Source organism: Tasmannia lanceolata, unplaced genomic scaffold (genome assembly GCF_043159265.1).
Source record: "Tasmannia lanceolata isolate RefF3 unplaced genomic scaffold, GAP_Taslan_0.1 ptg000008l, whole genome shotgun sequence".
Classification (NCBI taxonomy): domain Eukaryota; kingdom Viridiplantae; phylum Streptophyta; class Magnoliopsida; order Canellales; family Winteraceae; genus Tasmannia; species Tasmannia lanceolata.
Genome location: NW_027518685.1, coordinates 62009009 through 62031916, shown reverse-complemented (window position 1 = coordinate 62031916; position 22908 = coordinate 62009009). Strand labels below are relative to the sequence as shown.

Genomic DNA, 22908 nt, shown 5'->3' with positions numbered 1-22908 from the left:
AGCAAATTATGAGTATTTTTAGGAAGTGGTAAAGGTCTATTACGGGATTATTATTTTAGGTAAGTTTTTATCTTTACTTAGTTTACTTTGGATTAGATGAATGGTTGAGATTAATTTTTAACTTTAAGTTATCTTCCAGGGTTTCTTTTCTTATAAATACATTTTATGAAAGCAATGTAAGAGACTTTGGAATATTGAATAGAATTGAGAATTTTTTGTAAGAGCTATTGTGGCTTGGATTTCTTCTTCTCTTCTCCTCTTGGTGAGCCATTCTTCTCTCATCTATTATCTTCTATTTCTTCAATCAAATCAACACAAACAAGGTTAGTAAATCAGATTTTCTATTTTCTTTGTTCTTAAACCCTAAAATTATAAAACCCAAAATCCTTGTTCTCCAAGATCTTGTTATGAGATTTTGAGAGATTGTTTTTATGATTAAACCTTAGCCTAAACACCTACGAACCCTAACTTTAAACCCCTTTTTAGCCTTATTGCAATTTTCACACCTTTTCAAGCCCTAAAATTAGTTTTAGTGAACCCTAACCTAAACTTACCACAAAATCAGAGCCTAAACCCTAGATTAACCTTTCTTTACCTTCTAAACCTTAACCTAAGATTTGGACAGCAGTATTAAACTAAAATCCTAGATCTGCCAAATTACCAAAATACCCCTACAACCCAAAACTGGACTGTTTTGGGCCTTTTACTTCTGCTGGACATTTTTTTCTTCTTCATTGGATATTATTATTTTCATGCTTGTGTGACATCTATTTCATTGGTACTTACATTAGCTTTTAGTTCTTTTAATTGGTTGCATGCGTAGGCCTAGTTTCAGACTAATTTTTCTATTATCAATTCATCTAACGAAATCTTATCGCTTTGATTGATTTGTATAAGGTTTAGTTCATGCTTAATAACAATCTTTACAATTATTTATGCTATTTGAGTCTCATTATTGTTGCTGCCCATAGATTAATTAGGTGTTAATTCGGCCCTAGGTAAGTTATTAAGTGTTCTTTTAGTTTTCCGCGTAAGCCCTAAATTGTCCTAAAGTCTTAATCCCACTAGGAGTGTAGGATTTTCCCTAATTTAGGTATTGTCCTGCATCAATTACCAAACCCTAATTTAGGTATTGTCCTACATCAATTACCTAATTTAGGTATTGTCCTGCATCACAATCTCTCTCACTGCTTGAATATGAGGTTTCTTCAGTCTTCGCTAATAGGATGGCTACTACGTCTCATCCTGGAGACATCCAGCATTGCCTCAAACTCAGCTGCTTTACAACTATTGTTGTGGTGGTAACTCTTACTTTCACATTCATATTTGTTCTATAAGCTTATGAATTTATGATGTTCATCATTTTTGTGCTACTGAAGGCTTACTTTGTTGAACACTTTTCTAGGCAACCTCCTGTAAAAACTAAATTATCCCTGTACTCAAAAGTGAGCCCACAAAAGTCAAGAGTCTTGAGTTTCAATCCTATGAAGGCATCCTATAATAACGTCCACTTTACAGAACCTTTTTTGTAATGGCCAAACACAACACGTGCTATTCAAGCTTCTGCACCTCAGAGCTTGGAAAGTATCAAACCCGATCATAAATTATCTTTTATCCAAGGATGCATCTTGTAAAACCAATTAAATTTCAACAGAGAGATTAACAGCTTCCAGAAACTTTATGAATCCATTCCATAACTACAGGAACATCATTCTCAGTTTTACGAATCCATTCCACAACTACAGGAATATTATTTTTTAGTCAATGTCGTAAAACAGAACCGAAACCATCCGGGTTCAGTACAGTGACAAGCTGACTCAGGAGTTACATTGATCTGACCTACATTCAACAGCTTATCCCACAGTTAAGCTCTCCTTTCTCGCTATAAGGGCGAATGAACTTGCTCAAATCTGCCCGACAGTAAAAACCTCCACTACTCTGCGCACTTGATTTCTAACTGTTTCAAACCATCCACAAACAGAAAACACATTTTCTGCAACCTGGCCCTTGTTTGATCAATAAGTTCCTGATACAATTTTTGTATCAGAAAGCATCGATATAAGCAAATTTTGCGTAGGAGCTGATATGGAGGAAAACCTTGCTAGCTTCATAGCAGCGGCCACAACGTTTTTCATTGTAAGAATAGATGGCTCCCACTCTAAACCCTGGAAGAGAGAGATCTTTGGACAACCCATATATTATATGAACCCTGCTCCTGTCAAAATCTTCTGAATCTAGAAACTCTGAAATTCTCACAAACTCATCGTTTCCATGTGTAGACCCAGCAAATATTTCATCAGAGATAAGATGAATGTTTTTCTCTCTAACACAGTCTAGGAGAGTATAAAGTGTCTCCCGGTTAAGCAGATTGCCTACGGGATTAGAGGGGTTTGAATGCCCTGTCAAGAGACATGGAACTGGTGCTAGTTCTACTCCGGTTTGCCATTTTATATCCCTGTCAAAACTGTAGATTGCAACTCCTTAAGTACGAGGGAAAAATATGGTAAAATGAAAAATTAAGAAATTAAATGAAGAACTATAATCTACCCTGCGTAATATGGTGAGGGGACAAGAAATGCATGACCAGGATCTGCAAGGCAGAAGCTGACTATTTCAATCGCAGGGGTTGGACCAGCTGTTAATACTATTTGTGATGGATTAAAATGAATTGGTTTTTGCATGACTTGAGACATAAATCCAGACATAGCCTGAAAAATCTAAAGAAATTAATGAACATGTCAAATGGATATGAATGCTTCTTAACCTAGGTCCTTCAAAAAACAGGTTGTTAGAACCAGATAGCCAAAGAACTAAAACAGGATAACTTATCTACAATGATAAGCTTTAGCTGAGAGAGTACAAGACTTGAAAATAAAGGACGTGGAAGCATTTCAAACTAATTAAGATGTGTGTGCATGTGTCATGTGCAAATGCACTTCCAGCTAATTTTTTTTTTTTGCTGAGATATAAATGGTTGCTGTTCGCCTGTTCTCACATTCTCCAAGCATAGGGCACAGCAAAGGATAGTTAAACATTGGTTTGCAAAGGAAGTAAAACGTTGCATCAATAAAGGATAAGACATAAGTGATCCAGGTGGATCGTTGAGTGGGCCAGTTGAAGGGGATTCAAGTGGCAGCGAACCACAAGGCCACGTGTCTTTTTGGCCACAAATTATGTGGCGGGTTTTGGCACTTTGGATGAAGTTGCAAGACTCTTAGAAGTTTTATCCAGGTAGAGAAATCTGTAAAAGCCCCTAGAGAATGAGATAAGCATTATCACCTGACAAGTTAATAAGAGATATGGGTTATCTCCTACATGGCAAACTCGTCAACAAGGATCAAAGAAGACGTCTCCAACGGAGAGACTTTTCCAAAGAGTCGGATGGATTATCCTTATATATAGAGGTTGTTTTTCTTTTCTTACGAAGGGAGAAAAAGAGCATGTAACTGGGAAGAACATGTTCAGATTTCTTTTGTTTTTTAAAATATTTAATAGAGAGTTGATCTTGCTGTTTCAAATTGCAACCCAAAAGCCATTAAATTATTAAGCATCCAAATGCAATTTTGGATCAATAAGAGTCTCGACAAGCATGTTGAGCTTAGTATTTCAATTTTGGTTGCATCCAATATGGCAATATCCTTATACCAGGCAGCATACTTAACGCAAAGCAGGTCTTGTTAGTTCAATGCCCCTTCCTTTCTCATGATAATTCTTTTTGATGAGCAAAGTCCTGATACTATTGATGAATGGCTTCATCATATTTTTTGAATGATAGCCAAAAATATTACTAAAAAGACGAAAACAAAAACAAGTAGAAAATGCTAGGACCCCACAATTACATCAACTCATGGAGGAAGGGAATCAAATAACGGTAGAGCTTTTTTAGAAACTCCATCCCTCGCTAGACTATCCGCCACCGACTTAGCAGATCTCTCACGTGTTGAAAAGCTATATGAGATAAGCCAGTCAAAAAATTCATCAAAATATCTATCGAATCTCCATGGATGATTATGCAATCCTTTTAATCACAGAAGTACATTTAAGGAGTCTCCTTCTACCACTAAGGAAGCCAACTATGCTTCTACCACTAAGGAAGCCAATTGACTTTGCTCCACTGGTTTAAGAATGGCTTAATAATAAGATGATAAAAAATAAGATACTCGAAGTCTCGAACAGACAGATATAAAATTCTGAAGAGGTGCTCTGGTGAAGCATGAAGGCAACTATGCTTCTTATACTGCCAACCTCCTTGACTGAACCAGAGAATGCACACCAAATTCCACTTACAGCAAGAGGAACTAGCCATATCAGAAAGCCTACAATGATGTCTGTTTGGCTAGTAGGTTAACTGCGTAAATAGAAACTTATCAGGAATTCAGGATTTTATCACAGGCTCTAAAAGAATTCATCAGTAACCTCCGGAATTTCAAGAGCTTCAGGTGATGGAATGACTTAAAATGCATGTATCACCTTAATCTTGGAAAAAATTCTCAGGCTAGCTGTATTTTGGACCCGTCCAGTCTCTCTCACGAGGATTTTGAGATGCTCTACGAAAGTTTTGCCCATGTTATACCTAGGGCTTCTATTGGGTTTTGGAATGCCGCCAGGCTCTATGTGGAATCCCATTCTTGAGAGGATGGAGAAGAAACTAGCTAATTGGAAGAAATCATTTTTATCCTTAGGGGGTGGTCATGCTTATCCAGGTGGCTTTATCAAATTTGCTAGTCTACTTATTGTCCTTCTTTAAATCCGGGTGGGGCTGGCAAAGAGAACAGAGAAGTTGCAGCAGGACTTCTATGGAAAGAAAAGGAAGATGGGAACATGTTAAAATACTTAGTGGACTGGGAAACAGTGTGGTTCCTTAAGGTGAAGGGGGGTTTGGCCATTAGCGACCTGAGTCTAAAAACTAGGCTTTTTTGGGTAAATGGCCATGGAGATTTGGAGAGGAAAAGGAAGCTTTGTGGAGGAAAATTATCAAAGGAAAAATATTGGGAGGGATGGATAGGTGGGACATTGGTAGACTAGGTAGAGGTCGAGGCTCAGGAGCTTCAAAGTTCATTTGCCCCGTTCTTGATAAATTTGATAATCGAATTTATTGGAAACCGTAGAGGACCATGGCAACTGTGTGCTATCTTGAGCAAGTTTCCCAAGACAATTTGCAGACCTTATGGAAGAAATATCATATTGCTCTATATAAGACTTTCACTTTGGGAAATGTTTTCCATGATTTATCAAGGAGATTTGCATTACTGTATATGGCAAGACCAAGGAAGCAGGATTCTTCCCTAGGAGCCTTCGATTCTTGCTTCGATTCCCGTTTCAATTCCCGCTCTCGATTCCTGCTCTGGCAACCTTGAGTAGGATTCTTCCCTGGGAGCCTTCGATTCCCGCTTTCGATTCCCGCTCTGGCAACCTTGGGCAAGACTGATAGAGAAAGAAAAGGATTGCATGCCTTTTATATTGCAGGGAAGATATTTGTATGTCTATATAAACACAGTTCATGTACATCCAGTGATATCAATAAAATGAATGAAATTCCTCAATTTTTATTGTTTCTATTAGTTTAACATGGTATCGGATGTCTCCTTCACTAGTTTGATCATTCTTTGATCCTTCTCTGTCATTTCTCCATGGCTTCAGAGGACTCTTCGTCTCCTCTTCCACCTCCTAATCATTCTGTACAATCTAATTCTACACAGATTGTTACACCATTGCTGCAAAACTCTCTTTCCCATGATGCCATTCATCTTCTCCGTATTATCTTCATCATTCCGACAGCCCCGGTCCCCTCTTAGTCTCCAAACCCCTCACCGGTGACAACTACTACAACTGGTCACGTGCCATGAATATGGCACTCAATGCAAAAAATAAATTAGCTTTCATTGATGGGTCCTTGCCGCGGCCTACAAAATCTTCCTCCCTTTTTAATTCCTGGGATTGTGCCAATGACATGGTCATTTCTTGGATATTAAATGTCATCTCTGGTGACATATCTGATAGCATTCTCCATGATTCCTCCGCGTACGATGTTTGGAATGATCTGCGTGATAGGTTTTCTCAAAGCCACGCACCCTGTATCTTTGAACTCACTCGTTCCATTGCCACTCACAGGCAAGACGGATCCACCATCATTCAATACTACATCAAACTTAAAGCTTTCTGGGATGAACTTTCTTCCATCTCATCCCTTCCCACATGCACTTGTGGTGCTTCTAAATCTGCCTTTGCCTTTGAGCATCAACAACGCCTCATGCAGTTCTTAATGGGGCTCAATGAATCTTACTCTTCCATCAGAAGTCAAATTCTTATCATGGATTCACTTCCCTCCGTCAACAGAGCATACAACCTCCTCCTACAAGAGGAACGACAGCTTCAACTACATGTTCAACCTACATCCATGATCGAAACTACTGCTCTTTCCACTCGTGGCCCTATCCTCCCATCTCCTCCAGTTGCTCCACATAGTAGGCCGCCTCAACCTGGCAGTTGTACGCACTCCCATAGAACCAACCACACAATCAAAAATTGTTGGTTGATTACTGGTTTTCCGAAACGACGAAATTATCGTCCACAACAACCTGGACCTAACCGTGGCACTCCGCAACAGCAGCAAGGAAGGCCCTTCCCTTGGTCCAATGTGGCTTCTCTCCCATTGTCAAGCGGCACCTCATCATCAAGCAATGTGCCACCACAGTTCCTCCATTCGGCGTCTTCCTCCCGTCCAACCGGCACTGCCCCACCTTTTACTTTTGACGAGTATGGCAAACTGTTGTCTCTAATTACCCCAGGTACCAACTCGCCAGCCTCTGTTCACCTTACAGGTAAGACTGTTTTTTCTTCCTCTGCTGCTACCCCTTTTTGGATAATTGATAACGGGGCCACAGACCATATGGTCTCAGACCCTTCTCTACTTTCTTCTTTCACATCCTTATCTTCATCAAAACCCGTTCTTTTGCCTACTGGGGATCATGCCTATATTTCTCATATTGGCAGTTGCTCAATTCCCCTCAGTTGCACCTTGATAATGTGTTATGCATTCCCTCATTTCATCATAATTTGCTTTCTGTTCATAAGCTCACAAAAGATTTAAATTGCTCAATCACCTTTTATCCTTCCCATTGTGTGATGAAGGACCTGTCCACGAAGACGACGATTGGTTTGGGTAAACTCACCGGCGGTCTCTACACCATCCATCCATCCCCCACAACCTCCGAACTCGCTTCCATTCGGACAGCATCCTTTGACCTATGGCATTGGCAACTAGGTCATCCGTCTTCATCAAGAATGGAAATTCTTTCTAAGCATTTCCCTACTGTTTCTGTTTCTAATAAGGACTTATGTATGGTTTGCCCACTTGCTAAACAAACTCAACATCCATTTCCTTTGAGTTCTATTTCAAGTGTTGCTAATTTTTCTTTATTACATGTTGACATATGGCGTGCTTATAGTGTTCCATCTCATAACAACGCACGTTTTTTTTCTCACTATTGTTGACGACTTCACTCGTGCGACTTGGGTTTACCTCATGCAACATAAATCTGATACATGTCATTTTTTACAATTATTTATTAATCTTGCCAAAACTCAATTTCATTGTCATGTTCAAGCTATTCGAACTGACAATTGCAGTGAGTTTTTCTCACACAATATGCAGGATTTTCTTGGTAAAAATGGCATTGTTCAGCAACATAGCTGTGTGGGCACACCACAACAGAATGACGTCATGGAACATAAGCACATACACCTTCTTGACGTTGCTCGTTCTTTACATTTCCAAGCTCATCTTCCACTTGAATTCTGGGGTGACTGTTCTCACAGCTACATACCTCATTAACCGCATTCCGACTCCATTGTTGGGTAACCGTTCCCCTTATGAAATGCTATTTCATTCTAAGCCTAATTATTCCCACCTCCGCGTTTTTGGATGTATATGCTATGCATACAACATCCATCATAAAGACAAATTTGACTCTCGCACAAAACCTGGGATATTTGTTGGTTTTCCCTTTGCACAAAAAGGTTATCGCATTTTTGATATAGAAAGTGGGAAAATCTATACTAGTAGGGATGTGAGATTTTTTGAAAATATTTTTCCCTATGCCAATGCCGATCCAGCCGCCACCAATCCCAATCGTGTCATTCCATTACCTATACTTGATCACGAATCATCCCCACCTCCAAATCTACCCACTCCAGCATCTCCAACAAATTCGTCCCCTACTCCAAATCCACCATCTCCTACAAACTCTTCATCTGCATCCACCACTCAAAACCCCACCCCTCCTTCCGCCACCATAGATACATCTCCATCTCCACCACCAAGACGCTCGACTCGCACTCACCATCCACCCTCATATTTACAAGACTTTCATTGCACTATCTTACCCAGTTCCACCCCTCTCTCGTCTTCGATGGCAGGTGCTGCAGGTACCCCGTTTCCACTGTCTCAATTTTTAGATTACCATAATTTTTCATCGTCTCACAAATCTTTCCTTGTAACCATTCAAAATATTCCTGACCCCAGAACCTTTACCAAGCTGCAAAGATACCTGAATGGAGGGATGCTATGGCCAATGAAATCCAAGCCCTTGAGGATAACCATACTTGGACCATTACCGCCTTACCACCTGGCAAACGCCCTATTGGTTGCAAGTGGATATATAAAGACAAATACAAGGCTGATGGCTCTGTTGAAAGATATAAAGCTCGGCTGGTAACCAAAGGCTACACTCAGATGGAAGGTCTTGACTATCATGAGACCTTTGCTCCTGTAGCCAAACTTGTCACGGTTCTCTATTGGTCGTTGCTGCAGCCAAAAACTGGGAAATTCAACAACTTGATGTACACAATGCTTTCTTGCATGGGGATTTACATGAAGAAGTGTTCATGAAAATACCGCCAGGATTCCACAAACAGGGGGAGCAATATGTGTGCAAACTCAACAAGTCTGTATATGGTTTCAAACAAGCATCTAGAAATTGGTTTGCAAAATTTTCTCAAGCACTATTGCAAATTGGCTATCTACAATCCAAAGCCGACTATTCTCTTTTTATCAAGCATAATGGGAAACTTTCCACTTTTATTCTTGTGTACGTCGATGATATTATTATCATCGGAAGCGACCGATCAAACCATCAACCTCACCAAAAGTTTCCTTCACAGCAAATTCCGTATCAAGGATCTTGGGCCCCTCAAATATTTTTTAGGAATTGAAGTTGCAAGATCTTCTAAAGGGATTTTTCTTACTCAGCAAAAATTCTCTTTGGAAATCTTAGATGACATGGGCCTTCTTGGCGCTAGAGTTGTTGATTTTCCGATGGAGCAAAATCTCAAGCTTGAAAATACCGGTGAACTACTTGATGATCCTTCCTCTTTCAGACACCTAATCGGCAAACTCATTTATTTGACTATCACCCGTCCAGATATTGTGTATTCTGTGCACATTCTCAGTCAATTTATGCAACAACCACGAAAGCCTCATATGGATGCAGCTCTTCGCCTCCTTTGGTATCTTAAAAGTACCCCAGGCCAAGGCTTAGTCTTATCATCTACCAGTACAACACATCTCACCGCTTAATCGCTTATTGCGATTCTGATTGGGGAAGTTGCCCAATGACAAGAAAATCCACGACCGGCTACTGCGTCTTATTGGGTGCATCCCTTATCTCATGGAAGACCAAGAAACAGAACACCGTTTCACTTTCTTCTGCTGAAGCTGAATACCGTGCCATGGCCAAAGTTACTTGTGAAATTCAATGGCTTAAATATCTCCTACATGACCTTGGCATTCCTCACAATCAACCCGTCACACTTCACTATGATAATCAGGCTGCTCTTCATATTGCAGCCAACCCAGTGTTTCATGATGAACTAAACACAGAATTGGACTGCCATTTTGTTCGTGAGAAAATTTAAAATGGTCTTCTCCAACCGAGTTTCATACGTTCTAAACAACAACTGGCAGATGCTTTCACCGAGGCTCTTGGCAAAAACAATTTCCATTTCTTAATTGGCAAGTTGGGCATGATCAATCCTCATGCTCCAACTTGAGGGGGAGTATTGGAAACCGCAGTGAACCATGCCAACCGTGTGCTATCTTGAGCAAGTTTCCCAAGACAATTTGCAGACCTTATGGAAGAAATATCATATTGCTCTATATAAGACTTTCTTTCACTTTGGGAAATGATTTATCAAGGAGATTTTCATTACTGTATATGGCAAGACTGATAGAGAAAGAAAAGGATTGCATGCCTTTTATATTGCAGGGAAGATATTTGTATGTCTATATAAGCACAGTTCATGTACATCCGGTGATATCAATAAAATGAATGAAAGTCCTCACTTTGTATTGTTTCTATCAGTTTAACAGAATTATGTTTAGGATAGGGGACTGAAGAGTGTGGGGTTTGGAGAGACACTTGGTCAGGTGAGTATCTTTTATCCCTGCTTTCCCTAGTTACTTTAGGATTGCAAGAGATAAAAATGCAAGTGTCATAGTACCCATTAATGTTCAGTTCTAGGAGACATGATATGACACTTGTTTGATTGGTTTCTTTCCTCCCACTTGATAAAACTGAAGAGCTCAACTGTGAGTCCTGTTGCAGTTAAGAGGCCATATATTTCCTCTCTTCACTTACTTGGGGTCATGTTAAGAGGCCATATGGCTTGTAGGTCCTTTCCTTGTGCTTCGATTTGCATTTGCTGAATTCTCTGCTCCCTGGAGAAAATTCCTGGCTCTGCCCCTCACTATGAACAATGTTTATTAAGAAAGTACTCTTTATCTTATATCACTGGATTTTTGTATTAAGTATTAGAAATAAGTGAGAATAAATTATCGGCTTGAGATCAATGGTGGTTCTAGACTAAACAATGAGATACATAAGAGCTTATAATTAGGGAAATGATATCAGCACTCCAATATTTTGATGATGGCACTCCTCACCTTATTAAAAAGTACAGTATGGCCCGCACCATAGGATGATCCAAACCGTCAATAAGATGGGCCACATCCTAAATAGATTGCGCCCCAAAAATCATTTCCATGGTTCCATGGCTTGATCCTAACCCTGCGATTTATAGAGGGATAGGATCAACCCTCTAACATTCAGTCCCTCTATAGATCGGAGGGTTAGGACCATCCTATGGGAATGATTTTTGGGGCGCAACCTATTTAGGCTGTGGCCCATCTAATGGACGGTTGGATCATCCTATGGTGCGGGCCATACCTCCCTTTTAATAAAATGACGAGTGCGATCATCAAAATATGGGAGTGCTGATATCATTTCCATAATTTATTAAGCATTAATTATTAGAGCCCCAAATGTGGGTCTGTTAAGGGCCCATCTACAATAGGCTCCATTCAGTGACGGGTTTCATGCAGTCCGAACATGTGCCACATGTTGAAGATAGGAGCAGGTCAATTATACTAAGGACCATGAAGATGGTGGATTTCGTACTGTCCCAAGAGTAATCTAGGTTGTTTAAAAAAGGTTTAGTAACCAGGTTTGCTAGTAGGAAGTTGCAATGGGGGATTCTATTTGATCAATGCCGAACATTCTGCATCATTTACCCCTGCTTGAAAAAAACTCGACCTCAAGTTTAGGCCATTGTTCTTCAAATCTAATTATTAGGCGCCACATCAATCTTCTATTTTTCATTCCCCCTTTATAATTGTTATTTTTTGTGATCCCTTACACGACGCTTAGCCATGAAAAGGGCTTCGAAGGCACTCTCAGATCCATGGGTATCTTCTCATGGATGCGGATTTCGAGTAGTGCTAACTGTGTGAAAGTCTTCACTTGTTGTTGGAGTTCTTCGTTCTCCGTAGCTAGATCAGGCTGGCCGACGTTAGGTGCAACGACTTCTTCATCCCGCCGTACATGCGCCGGAGATCCCTTGTGCTCTGATACCAACTGATGCAGGGAGAGTGGAGAGCTGCAACACCATGATAAAGATCAACACAAGCAGCAACTAAAATAATCTCGTGGGGGTTTGAAAACCCATGCCATGGTTTGGAGAAACTCCAACATAACACGTGAAAAGAGCGAAGCTCCTTCACCCATGTGAACGAGCCAATGCTCTTTTCACAAGTGATGTCCCAAAATAAACTTCATTCAATCTTCCTTTCTTTCCTCATGCCATTACATAATATAGAGTCAAAATCTAAGAATAGCAACCCTAAATACTTGCCTAACAATTATTCTCCACCTTCTATCTAAAGCAACAAAAATAAAAGCAAGAAATATAACTAAGATAATCCTAAAACTCCCTTAATAGACACTTACCATATCCTAAAACTGCCTATAGCTTAGCCAAATTAAGTCCAAATCGCATAATTTTGAGCTCTTTAGATAGGTAATCGAAAAACCTTTCTAAAAACACCAAAATCAAGCTAAATAGACAATTTTTGATGCAAAAATAAATACTGCAAATAAAATGACGAAAATAGGAAATAAAAGTAAAAGATTTGATCAATGCCGAACGTTCTGCATTAGTCTTATCATCATTCACTCCGTGGCTGCTCTGACATACGATAGAGCGTCTGCGAAATGCCTTTTGCGATGGACGCTAGCAGATTTGCTAGCAAATCCCAACTTGATAATATTACTATGAAAATGGATGAAAATGGGGCGATAAAATTGCACCACAATTATTAAAACAGAGTGGATGAGTGAAGAGTAGTACTAGAGAAGGTCCAATCTGGACTGAGTTTTAAGGGAGACAAGGGTGGTAGAGGGAAGTGGATGTTTGAGGTTCGGAAGGATTTGGTCCGCTTATGTTGGTAGGAGTAACAGAAAAAGCCAAGGAAAGTTGGTCTTAGTCGAGGAATTCGACACTATTGATTGCTGTCTGTGGGGTATGCTCGCATCTGCATCCACTCAGAGAGAGAGAGAGAGAGAGAGAGAGAGAGGTTACCAATGCACTATAATCGTGAGTTACCCAATGCCCTATAATAGTATGTAATCCCAATCCACATTAGTTTGGAAAAAAAAAAAAAGACGAAAGTGAGATTAACAAATGGCTCCGTTGAGTTCTTTAGTCCTGGAACTAATCTTGCATAGGTACCCATACTTTAGGGCTGGCAACGGGGCGGGGCGGGGCCTGATGTTGTATTCCCTGTCCCTGTCCCCGTCCCCTTCCTCTTCGGGGATAGTGGGAAATCCCCGTCCCGCTCCACGGCAAAAATCTAGTCCCATTCCCGCCTCCATCTCCGCCCCGCACAATGCGGGGAAAATATCAAAGATTGGTTTGAAAATATCAAAGTATGTGTGCCGATATCAATTCCCGTATACCCCGAGGGTGGATTTGAAATTTCAAATGTTAAATAACTTGTTTTTTATAATGCTGGGTACCGTATTGAATCAGGGAGGGTCATCCCCGCCCCGATGCAAGGAATTTTTTTAAATCCCCATCTTAATCCCCACCCCAAGTGGGACAGGGCGGGGTGGATCCCCATTTTTCCGGGTTAAATTGCCAGCCCTACCTTACTTTTAGTCAGGTTGTTAAATCTCAACCTTCCTATTCTTTCTCACCTAGCCCATTAGATGATCCATCTCCAATGGCTATCAACTCAATTCCTGAGCAATGTGAGATCCAAGGCAGGCCCATTAGATGATCTATATCAAATAGTTATCAAATCCAATCTTGGACAATGTGAGAGCCAAGGTAAACCGATGAGATGACCTATCCGGATTGGTGAAAGGCAAGGCCCGAAATAATGAGCAATACGAATCAATGGGGGCCCAATAAGAGTAAGAAGTCATCATTTGCTCTAAGAAAGTTAGGAGACAGCAATGAGGCCCAATAAGCACCAACCGGGCACAATTGTATTAGTGTGTATGTGTGTGTGACAGAAAAGGGGAGAGGAGAAACAACAAAGAATAATAAAAGAGATGGTGAGATTTAGGTAGGGCTTTACTAGGGTACAACCTCGAGTAAGGCACATAACGTATTACAAAGTGGGGTTGTACATGCATCACCATCAACCCCCTATTTAGAACAAAATGCAGTGCATTCCAAAAGACTAGCTTTGGTAACACCTGTTTAATGTTAAAAACAACTAGCTTTCAGCATCTCAATTCTGCTCCAACTGAAGATTTACAAAAACATGTTGAGATTTCTATGTACACATTTGTAGCCTACCAAAAACAAAATTTGGGACCTTTTTCTTCATTGTGATAACAGTTAAAATGAAATGCAGTTCAAAGGGAGCTCTTAGATATGACTTCACCAAACCGAACAAACCACTGTGCATCAGAAGCGCTGTTGTCATGTTGGTCATGTGGATTTTCTTCAGTGTTAACAACACATCGGGCGTAATTAACCTCAGGAGGCTTCAAACATTGTTTTAATGGAGCCTCTGGAAGAAAGGAGACTAAAACCCGTGCAACTTCGTGCATGTTGGGCCTATCAGAAGGGTGCCTCTTTGTGCAAAGCAATGCCAGTTGGAATGTCTTCCTTACTAGGTTCAGATCAGTGCAGGTGACTGACACCTCAGAATCCACTGCTTCCATGACTGTGTTATCATCTGCTTTTGAGAGGATCTGAAGTGGAGGAACAGAAATCAGAATATTAAGTAGGGTGGCAAAAGAAGGGAAATGATATCAACACAACCGTGTTTTAATAAAAGACAAGAAGAGTTAGTGCAATTATTAAAACATGGTTGTGTTGATATCAGTTCCCCACAACAAGAACCAACAACAAAATGTTTGCAACTTAAAAGGCCAATACTTACCAATTGATGTAAATTAGACTCATTGTCTACAGCTTTCTTTCCAGTAAGTAGCTCCAGTAGAACAATCCCAAAACTGTAAACATCAGATTTCTCATTAAGCCTGGAGGTTCGAGCATATTCCGGGTCGATATAGCCAATTGTGCCCATCACATAAGTCGAAGCATGGGTTTTGGCAGAGGAGATGCATTTGGCAATCCCAAAATCAGAGAGGTGTGGTTCAAAGTCCGCATCCAACAGAATATTAGAGGACTTCACATCTCTATGAATGATTCGAGGGTTGCAATCATGGTGAAGGTAAGAGAGACCCTGAGCTGCACCTATTGCTATTCTCAGTCGTGTATCCCAATCAAGCTTAACCTTCTTAGATGGGCCTGTAAAAGGTTACAGAATAACAATGTTGAATATTGAGAGATACATGAAGAAAATAAATAAATAGTGACGGTTAAAGCTAAGCTACAAACCGTGAAGAAGGTCCCAGAGGGAACCATTTTCCATGTACTCATAGAAGAGAAGATTTCCTAGAGGGGAGGAGAGTGAGTAGCCATGCAAGCTGACAAGGTTTCGGTGCTTGATGTTGCCAATTGTTTCCAGTTCAGTTTCAAACTCTCGCAAATTATGAGGATAATGAGTGTAAATCTTCTTAATGGCAATTGGTTTAGAGTTCTTGAGGGCACATTTATATACCGTGCTTGAAGCACCATAGCCAATTATGTATTTCTCATTCAAATTTTCAGTGATTCTCATGATATCTTCATATGTATGAATAGCCATGTCCATATGAAGGATAACCAATTTTGGAGGACCTGAACCAAGAGTACAAACCATGAGTAACTCAATATAATTAGGTGAACTTTGCTTGAAAAGTATACATGCCTTGAACCGTTTTGTTAGATCCCTTTACAAATTGCTTTGGTTGGTTGGATCTGTAAATTGCGACTAGGACCATTGATAATAGTGTGATGAAGCCCAAGGTTATAAAAACAACCGCAGTTCTGGAGATGATGACTGCAATAGAGAATACAAATTTTGGAATGTTAGATAAGCTGGCTGCAATGGAGAATATAGAGTATGTAGAGTTGAATAAACTGACAAGGACACATGTATCAACTCAAGAATTCCCAAAAATTACCTTTCGGTGCCAGGGGATAAACCCCACAGAAAGATCCTAACCAGTTGCCACATAACAAAGGATTCCCTAGGAAACTAAAGGGCGCACAAAAGTTAGAAACAAAACTAGCATACACAGAAAAGAAAAACACAAGTTAGTCATGTACCTTTCTGGTGGAAACCTTGAAAAGTTTTTGGAAGGAGGAATATCCCCTGATAAGTTGTTGTATGAGAGATTCCTGAATCAAACACATACATGATCACGCAAAGACTATGTCAAGAACTCAGTCGAGGTATAATTAGAAAAAGAAAAACGAAAAAAGTAAAGGGAATAAACTCACAGAGTCGCAAGACTAAAACAGTTGGTTAACTGATCTGGGATCATCCCATGTATATTATTGTTGTTCAAAATCCTGACATACAAGATTTACTGCGTATCAGAATCTATAAATTTACAAAGAATGAAAGAATGATTCCTATGGGCTGGTGATCTTACAGAGCTTCAATATTCTGCAACTGGCCCAATTCCATGGGGATCCTACCAGAGAGATGGTTGTAGGATATATCACTGCAAATTTGAAATCAATTTTCCATTATTCCGTTATAGAAATCCGACACATGATTAGAGGGTTAGTAACTTACATGACTTGAATGCTTCTAAGGTTCCTAAATTCTGCGGGTACAGGTCCACCAAGATGGTTTTTACTCAAATTTCTAACATTATATATGTATATAGCGGTGTCAGTATAAGTGCACAAGAAAGATCTTTAAAAGGCATTTCCCATGGCCATAATATTAACTGCGAGATCTCATAAGATAAAATCACTTACAATTGAAGAAGGTGCTCAAGATCACCCACAGACGCTGGAATGTGTCCTGAGAAATTGTTGTTAGAGAGATCCCTGGATTATGAAACATAATGTAAAAACAAGGTCCAATAATCAAGATGAAGAACTTATGATGTTCAAATAATCGTACAAGAAACTCCAAACTTACAATGTATCAAGGTTGATTATGCGACCTAACTCAACAGGAATCCTTCCCTTGAAATTGTTTGATGAGAAGTTTCTGTAGTTATAAAAGATGAACCTCAGAAATACATAAAATTGAATATCTACATTTCATGATAGTTAAATCTGGAATAGAACAACCTTATATACCACTGGAGTTCATCCCAATGGAACAGAACTTAAGGCCGAATTTTGTTACCATTCTCAAAATGGTTCCAGGACGGTGTGGGGCACAGTCTGAATCTCAAAAGTGACTTCTTGTTTCATTGCAAAATCCAACATAAAACACCTTGTAGGCAAGGTTTTAAATTTCGGTTTCTGCCACCATTGAAACCGAAAACCGAAATATTTCGGTTTTGGTCGAAATCATGAAAAGCTTCGACTTTAATTTTGGTTTTATAAAATTTTCACCAAAATGTATAAAATTTCATGGAAATTTCGGCAATTTCGGTGGAAATTAAGGGTGTCAATTTTGGCTCAGAAGCTCGCTCGAGCTCGGCTAGAAAAAAGCTCGGCTCGTTAAGCTTAACGAGCCGAGCCCGAGTTAGGCCAGGCTCGGCTCGGCTCGGCTCGGCTCGTTAAGAATTTAATATGTTTAAATATATATATTATATATTAATATATACACTAAAAGGGTTGTCTAGGGAGTGAAAGGGGGAGGCAAAATATGTCACTTCTTTTTTGGAACCCCATTTGTTACTTGGACCACCCCCCTAGTGTAAAAAGAGTAGTAAAAAAACACTAGATAGGGCTGTCCAGGGAAAATGAGGGGTGTAAAATTAAAATAATTCGAGCTAGATAAGGCTCGTGAGCCTGGCCGAGCCGAGCAGAGCCGAGCCTGGTTCGAGCCCGAGCCGAGCCTGGCTTTTGAGCTTAACGAGCCGAGCCAAGCCTGGCCAAGTTCGGCTCGGCTCGTTTACACCCCTAGTGGAAATCTTTAACATTTCAATAGAAATTTTGGAATTTCGGGGAAATCATGTAAAAATCCAATTCAATGTACTTTCGGTTTGGTCCAAACCGAAACCGAAATATTTCGGCCAAAATTTAAAACTATGCCGGTAGGAATGGAATTTTGGGCAGCATATTACCGAATACTATTCTCCCTGCCATTGTCAGTTCTCTGGAGCAAAAGAAGTGTGGAATCACTCCAGAGAATGGTAACCAAACATGGTGATGCAGATTTTAGGCCTAAATAAGAGGCATATTTGCCCTTTAGATTTTCTAGGAATTTATTTTCCATGTTATTTAGTTTTTAGGATTTTATTTTCCATTTTAGACAGTTTATTATGTTTAGAGTTTTTATTTGCAAGTATGCCTATTATTTAGGCCTAAAATCTGCATCACATGGCTTGTCATTTTTAAATTTTTTAAAAAAAGGATTTTGCCTAGGGATAAAAACATGGCTTAAATTCATCTACCAGTCCTATATCAATGTCATTTTAAAATTCAAAAACAAAATGAATTTTGCCTAGGAATAACCAGAGAGAAACAACAAGAACATGAACTAATCATTGAGTCCATTAATACTTACAAATATGTTAAACTCTCTAACTTCTGGAACTCAGAAGGAATTGAACCATTCAGCCGATTGCCATGCACATTACTGCAATGAGAAGCAACATTATCAGACCTAGACCAAAATCATGTGAAGGTAGCTCAAGTTTGATAACTCACAATTGGTTTAGTGCGGTGCAAGAGCTTATGTTTTCAGGAATGGGTCCTTCCAAATTGTTATTTGCAAGATTCCTAACATAATCAAGATTCAAAAGTTGGCTTTATCCAGTTATGAGGGTACAAAACAACTGAGAAAAATACAATCACTACATAGACTCACAGTTCAAACAAATCTTCAAGCTTGCCAAGCTCTGCTGGAATCACACCAACTAGTTGATTATCGTTCAGCTGCCTGCATGTGGAGAAGGAGCAGCAATTACATATCTATGTCAGAAATACTGTACTCGGGAATTTCTCAGAGCAAGGGAAAATCTCAGGATATATTAAGCTTTTTTATTTTTTCAGATTTATATCGGAAAAAATGATAAATATAAAATTATTTAAAAAATATATACATATATTAAATTTAAGAAAAAAAAATAAAATAAAAATAGCATAAAAATATCGGGATAATATCGTGCTATTTTATGATAAAAAGAAAATATCGCTATTTTTTTTAAATCTCGGGATTATTTCGGGTTTTATCGTTTTATCAAAAATGTCGTGATAAAAACGTGATATTTTCATAATATCGGAGATATTTGAGACATAGTTGCATATAGAAACCTACTGAATGATAACACTTCATAACAGAACACTCACAAGTAGCTAAGCTTTGACATGTTTCCCAACTCTGGCGGAATTGGCCCTGTAAGCTTATTGCCGTGAAGGTACCTAGAAGAGAATGAACCATAGAATCTTTCAGAACACCAGGAAACCAAAAAGAACAAGCAGTGAACAGTCGAGCGTTGTTAAAGTGAAAAGGTGGGAAGGATATGCGTAGAACTCACAGCTTGCCAGTATAGGACAAATTCCCAAGTATTGGAGGTATAGGCCCAACAAGTACATTATCACTTAAATCCCTAAACAAAAAGAAAATTCTTGCACCTTTAGAATGTTTCTACAATGCTACGAGCAAATTAAAATGTCAAGCTAGACATCCAATCTACAATAAAAAATTGTTAAAGAACCAAATATAAGATCTGTCCATGAAGCTAACTGGTCCAAGTTTTTCAATACTAGTAATGAAATATTGAGAAAAAAGCACCTAGAAATTTAAACTATTCTGGAAGGAAAATGAAGCCAATCATGGAAGGTTATCCAAAAAGACAATATGACCCTATCGATTGAGGTTTGTTACTGTAAACTTTTGAAGTTCAATCCTAACGTGTATTTACTTCAGCGGCTTTGATGGAAGTATTAATTGTCTTCCTACACAAGCTTCATTAAAATTTGACAAACTCCTAGAATTGTGTTTTTTTTTTGTTTAATTTTTCTGTTGAATATCATTCCCATCTACCAAAAGATCTACATTGTCACAACATAACAAAAATTGGATATCCTTCAACATCACCAAATGTCTCCATGCATTAATTTTAAATTTAGCTACAAAAGATTCAGGTGGCATGATAAAATTACCAACAGTCCAACTAAAGCTTAAGGTACAAAGAATTCATGAAAGGTACATGAAAACATTGATCATACCAAGTGTAGATACTTACAAAACAGCAAGGGCTTGCATCAGACCAATCACCTCTGGAATCTTCCCAGCAAGCCTATTTCCTTGAAGCGACCTGAATAAAAAAAAAGCTTTAAGCAATGGTAAAATATTGCTGGAAAAACAAAAAAACTTAATTAAAATGCCATTTATGAATTGCCATTAAAAAAAATAACATTTATGAATGATTGCACAAAATACAAAAGTCAAAAAGATCAATTAGAGGGGAAAACAAGCAATAGACAAACGATAGGAGATAGTAAATAATCCTCAATATTAGGAAAGTAGATAAAATAGTTAGACAATTTAAGCAACTACATAACACATTATAGCTGGTAGTAACATGGCAAGTCTTTAAAACTTGAAGAATAGTCTTTATCCTTCTTTCTTCATAAGACGACAAAAACTGAAAGAGTGAAGTTTACTTACAAAGTAGCCACTTGTAGAAAGCCAATATTGTAAGGAATTTCCCCCGTAATTTGGTTGTATGAAATATCCCTAGAATCCACAATTAAGAATAAAAAATAAGTAAATGAAGAAAGATCCTCCAAGCCATATAACAATGGCAGTCAATACAAGTGGAGATGCGGTTTGTGAAAATTACATACAATATTTCAAAACTTGTACAGTTTCCAATGCTATTGGGAATTGTCCCAGTTAGGTTATTACCCCTCACATCACTGCAACACAACAGTAGATAGTAGCTCAAACAAGGGTCGTAAAGATAGAGCATATGTTAAATGAGAGAAAATCATGGACGAGGGATAGAGCAATAACCACGCACAAGTACCACAGGCCAGACAATTGGCACATATCGGGAGACAATGATCCAGTCAATGAATTGCCACGTAATCCCCTTTAAACAAACATGGCAAACATCGATTAATAAGAAAAAAATGCAGAGTGAAAGACACAACGAACAGATAGCTGGAACTCACAGATATTGCAAAACTTCACTCCAGTATATGAGTCTAGGTATGTCACCAGTAAGCTTATTTGTGGCAAGATCACTGTCCAAAGTTTTCACGAATAAATAAATAAAAACCACCCACATATGATCAACATCCAATATGTAAATAAAATAAACAGCAAAAGGAGTCCAATGACTATTGATTCTCCTCAAGCAAAAACAACCCGTTAAAGGACAGTTTTCATAGATATGAACAGAGTTATCATGAACAATAAATCCAAAAAAAGTATGAAGTTTGATAGTAAACCTAACAGTTGCAGAAATCTCACATTTGTCTCAGATTTGGGATCTGGGATAATGTTGAAGGAATCGGGCCAGTTAACTGATTATTCTTCAATGTCCTAAATTGAACATTTGAACTTAAATCAAGCTAAGAAAGCTTCAATCCTAACTATACAATCAAACAATCAAAATAACCATTTTAGGGAGGCAACTAACAATTCTTCAAGTTGTTTAAGCTTCGATATCGAAAACGGAATATCCCCACTAAGCAAATTCATGGATAAATCCCTACATAGACAAAACCCACCACATTCATTTAGTCATATAATAGTAGCAAGTCATTAGAATTTGCTTTTTTCAAAGAGAAGAGTAAAAAGATTACAGAGTTTTCAGATTAACACAGTTCCCTATCTCATCAGGAATTTGCCCAGTCAAGTGATTTCCTTTCAAGTCTCTGCACATTAGGATAATAAAGCTCCTTAAATTAAGAGAATTCTCTGCACATTTATGAGAAATATCTGGAAAAATATATCAAATAAATACATACATTGATTGTAAGTTCACCAAATCCCCAATTGCAGGTGAAATCTCCCCACCAAGATTCAAATTTGAGAGATTCCTAAACAGAAAAGAGGTGTCAATACTAATAGAAATGAAAATCTAAAAAACACCCACAAAAAAAAAAAAATCAAAGTTAAACTTACAAGAATACAATGGCTAATGTGACATTGTCACAAACAATGCCTCTCCATAAACAGTGATCATTGTTCCCACCATCATTCCAATCAAGGAGCACATTAGCAACATTGCTAAATGACGCCTTCATTGTCATTAGTGCTTTTCCTACACCATCATCCATTCATTTCATTCAAACACAATAAAAAATAATCACTCAAAGAAGACAAAATACAAGACATAAAAAAAAAGAAAAAGGAAAAGATGTTTCCAAAAAAGGATAGAATAGTGATTAAAAAAAGAGAGAGATCTCTTGGAAAGGGTTTTGGAGCATAAGCTTTTTTGGGAAAAAAATATTCAAAGTAATAATAATAAAAAAAAGGGTAGAATAGTGATTAAAAACAGTAACACAAAGCAGAAAAAATGTACCTTCATCCTGTATTGGAGAAGAGACAGGCAAAAGAGATGAAAGGAGTGCCATTATAAAAAAGAGAAGAAGTTTATTCTTATGTAGAAATCTCTCCTCCTCCATGGATGGAGAAAACACTACACACATGGAATGAAAAATAGAAGAAAAATGGATTTAATGGGAGAGTAATGGTCGTGAAATGACAGTGGGCGTTGCTAACATGCGCTGGGTGTACGGGGGCTAAGCTAACATGCAACGGGCAGAATCAGAAAAAGTAAATTGAAATTTCAAAAGTGTTTTTAATTAAAGAGAAAGAGAGAGAAAAGATGATACAGTCTGAAACTGGGAAAAAAAAGCTGCAAATGTTTGGCTTTAAAGAGGAGCACGGTGCCCAACTTTGGAGGCGCAAACGAGAACGTTAAAAGAGGGGCGCATTATCCTAAAGTGGGGTGAAAAATCATCGCTCGTTATTTTACTATTTATTGATTAAAATGTAGTTGTGAAATTACCAAAGAGTCCTTTTGTTAGTGGAGAAGACGAACTAGTCCAACTAGGCGGAGGAAGGGCACA

General features: G+C 38.7%; 2 protein-coding genes and 1 pseudogene across 2 annotated transcripts; 1 reads left to right on the top strand and 2 right to left on the bottom strand.

Moving 5' to 3' along the window:
- Positions 1-1750: 1750 nt before the first annotated feature.
- On the bottom strand, positions 1751-2705 carry LOC143883136 (1-aminocyclopropane-1-carboxylate synthase 6 pseudogene; annotated as a pseudogene).
- A 3245-nt stretch (positions 2706-5950) lies between these two features.
- Positions 5951-8890, top strand: LOC143883135 (uncharacterized). The gene is made up of 3 exons (XM_077386492.1): positions 5951-6821; positions 7630-8427; positions 8538-8890. Exons 1-3 carry the CDS (start codon positions 5951-5953, stop codon positions 8888-8890), a joined length of 2022 nt encoding a protein of 673 aa, XP_077242607.1.
- Positions 8891-13881: 4991 nt separating this feature from the next.
- Positions 13882-22692, bottom strand: LOC143883711 (uncharacterized). Its single transcript, XM_077387028.1, has 27 exons — positions 22359-22692; positions 21959-22097; positions 21802-21873; positions 21637-21708; positions 21471-21542; positions 21302-21373; positions 21001-21072; positions 20847-20918; positions 20671-20742; positions 20492-20560; positions 20067-20138; positions 19356-19427; positions 19168-19239; positions 18686-18757; positions 18526-18597; positions 18383-18454; positions 16838-16909; positions 16672-16743; positions 16484-16555; positions 16338-16409; positions 16183-16254; positions 16009-16080; positions 15864-15937; positions 15608-15739; positions 15196-15537; positions 14735-15105; positions 13882-14543 (listed from the first exon to the last, which is right to left on the bottom strand). The coding sequence occupies exons 1-27, from the start codon at positions 22483-22485 to the stop codon at positions 14202-14204; spliced, it is 2964 nt and encodes a 987-aa protein (XP_077243143.1). The 5' UTR covers positions 22486-22692; the 3' UTR covers positions 13882-14201.
- Positions 22693-22908: the final 216 nt, after the last annotated feature.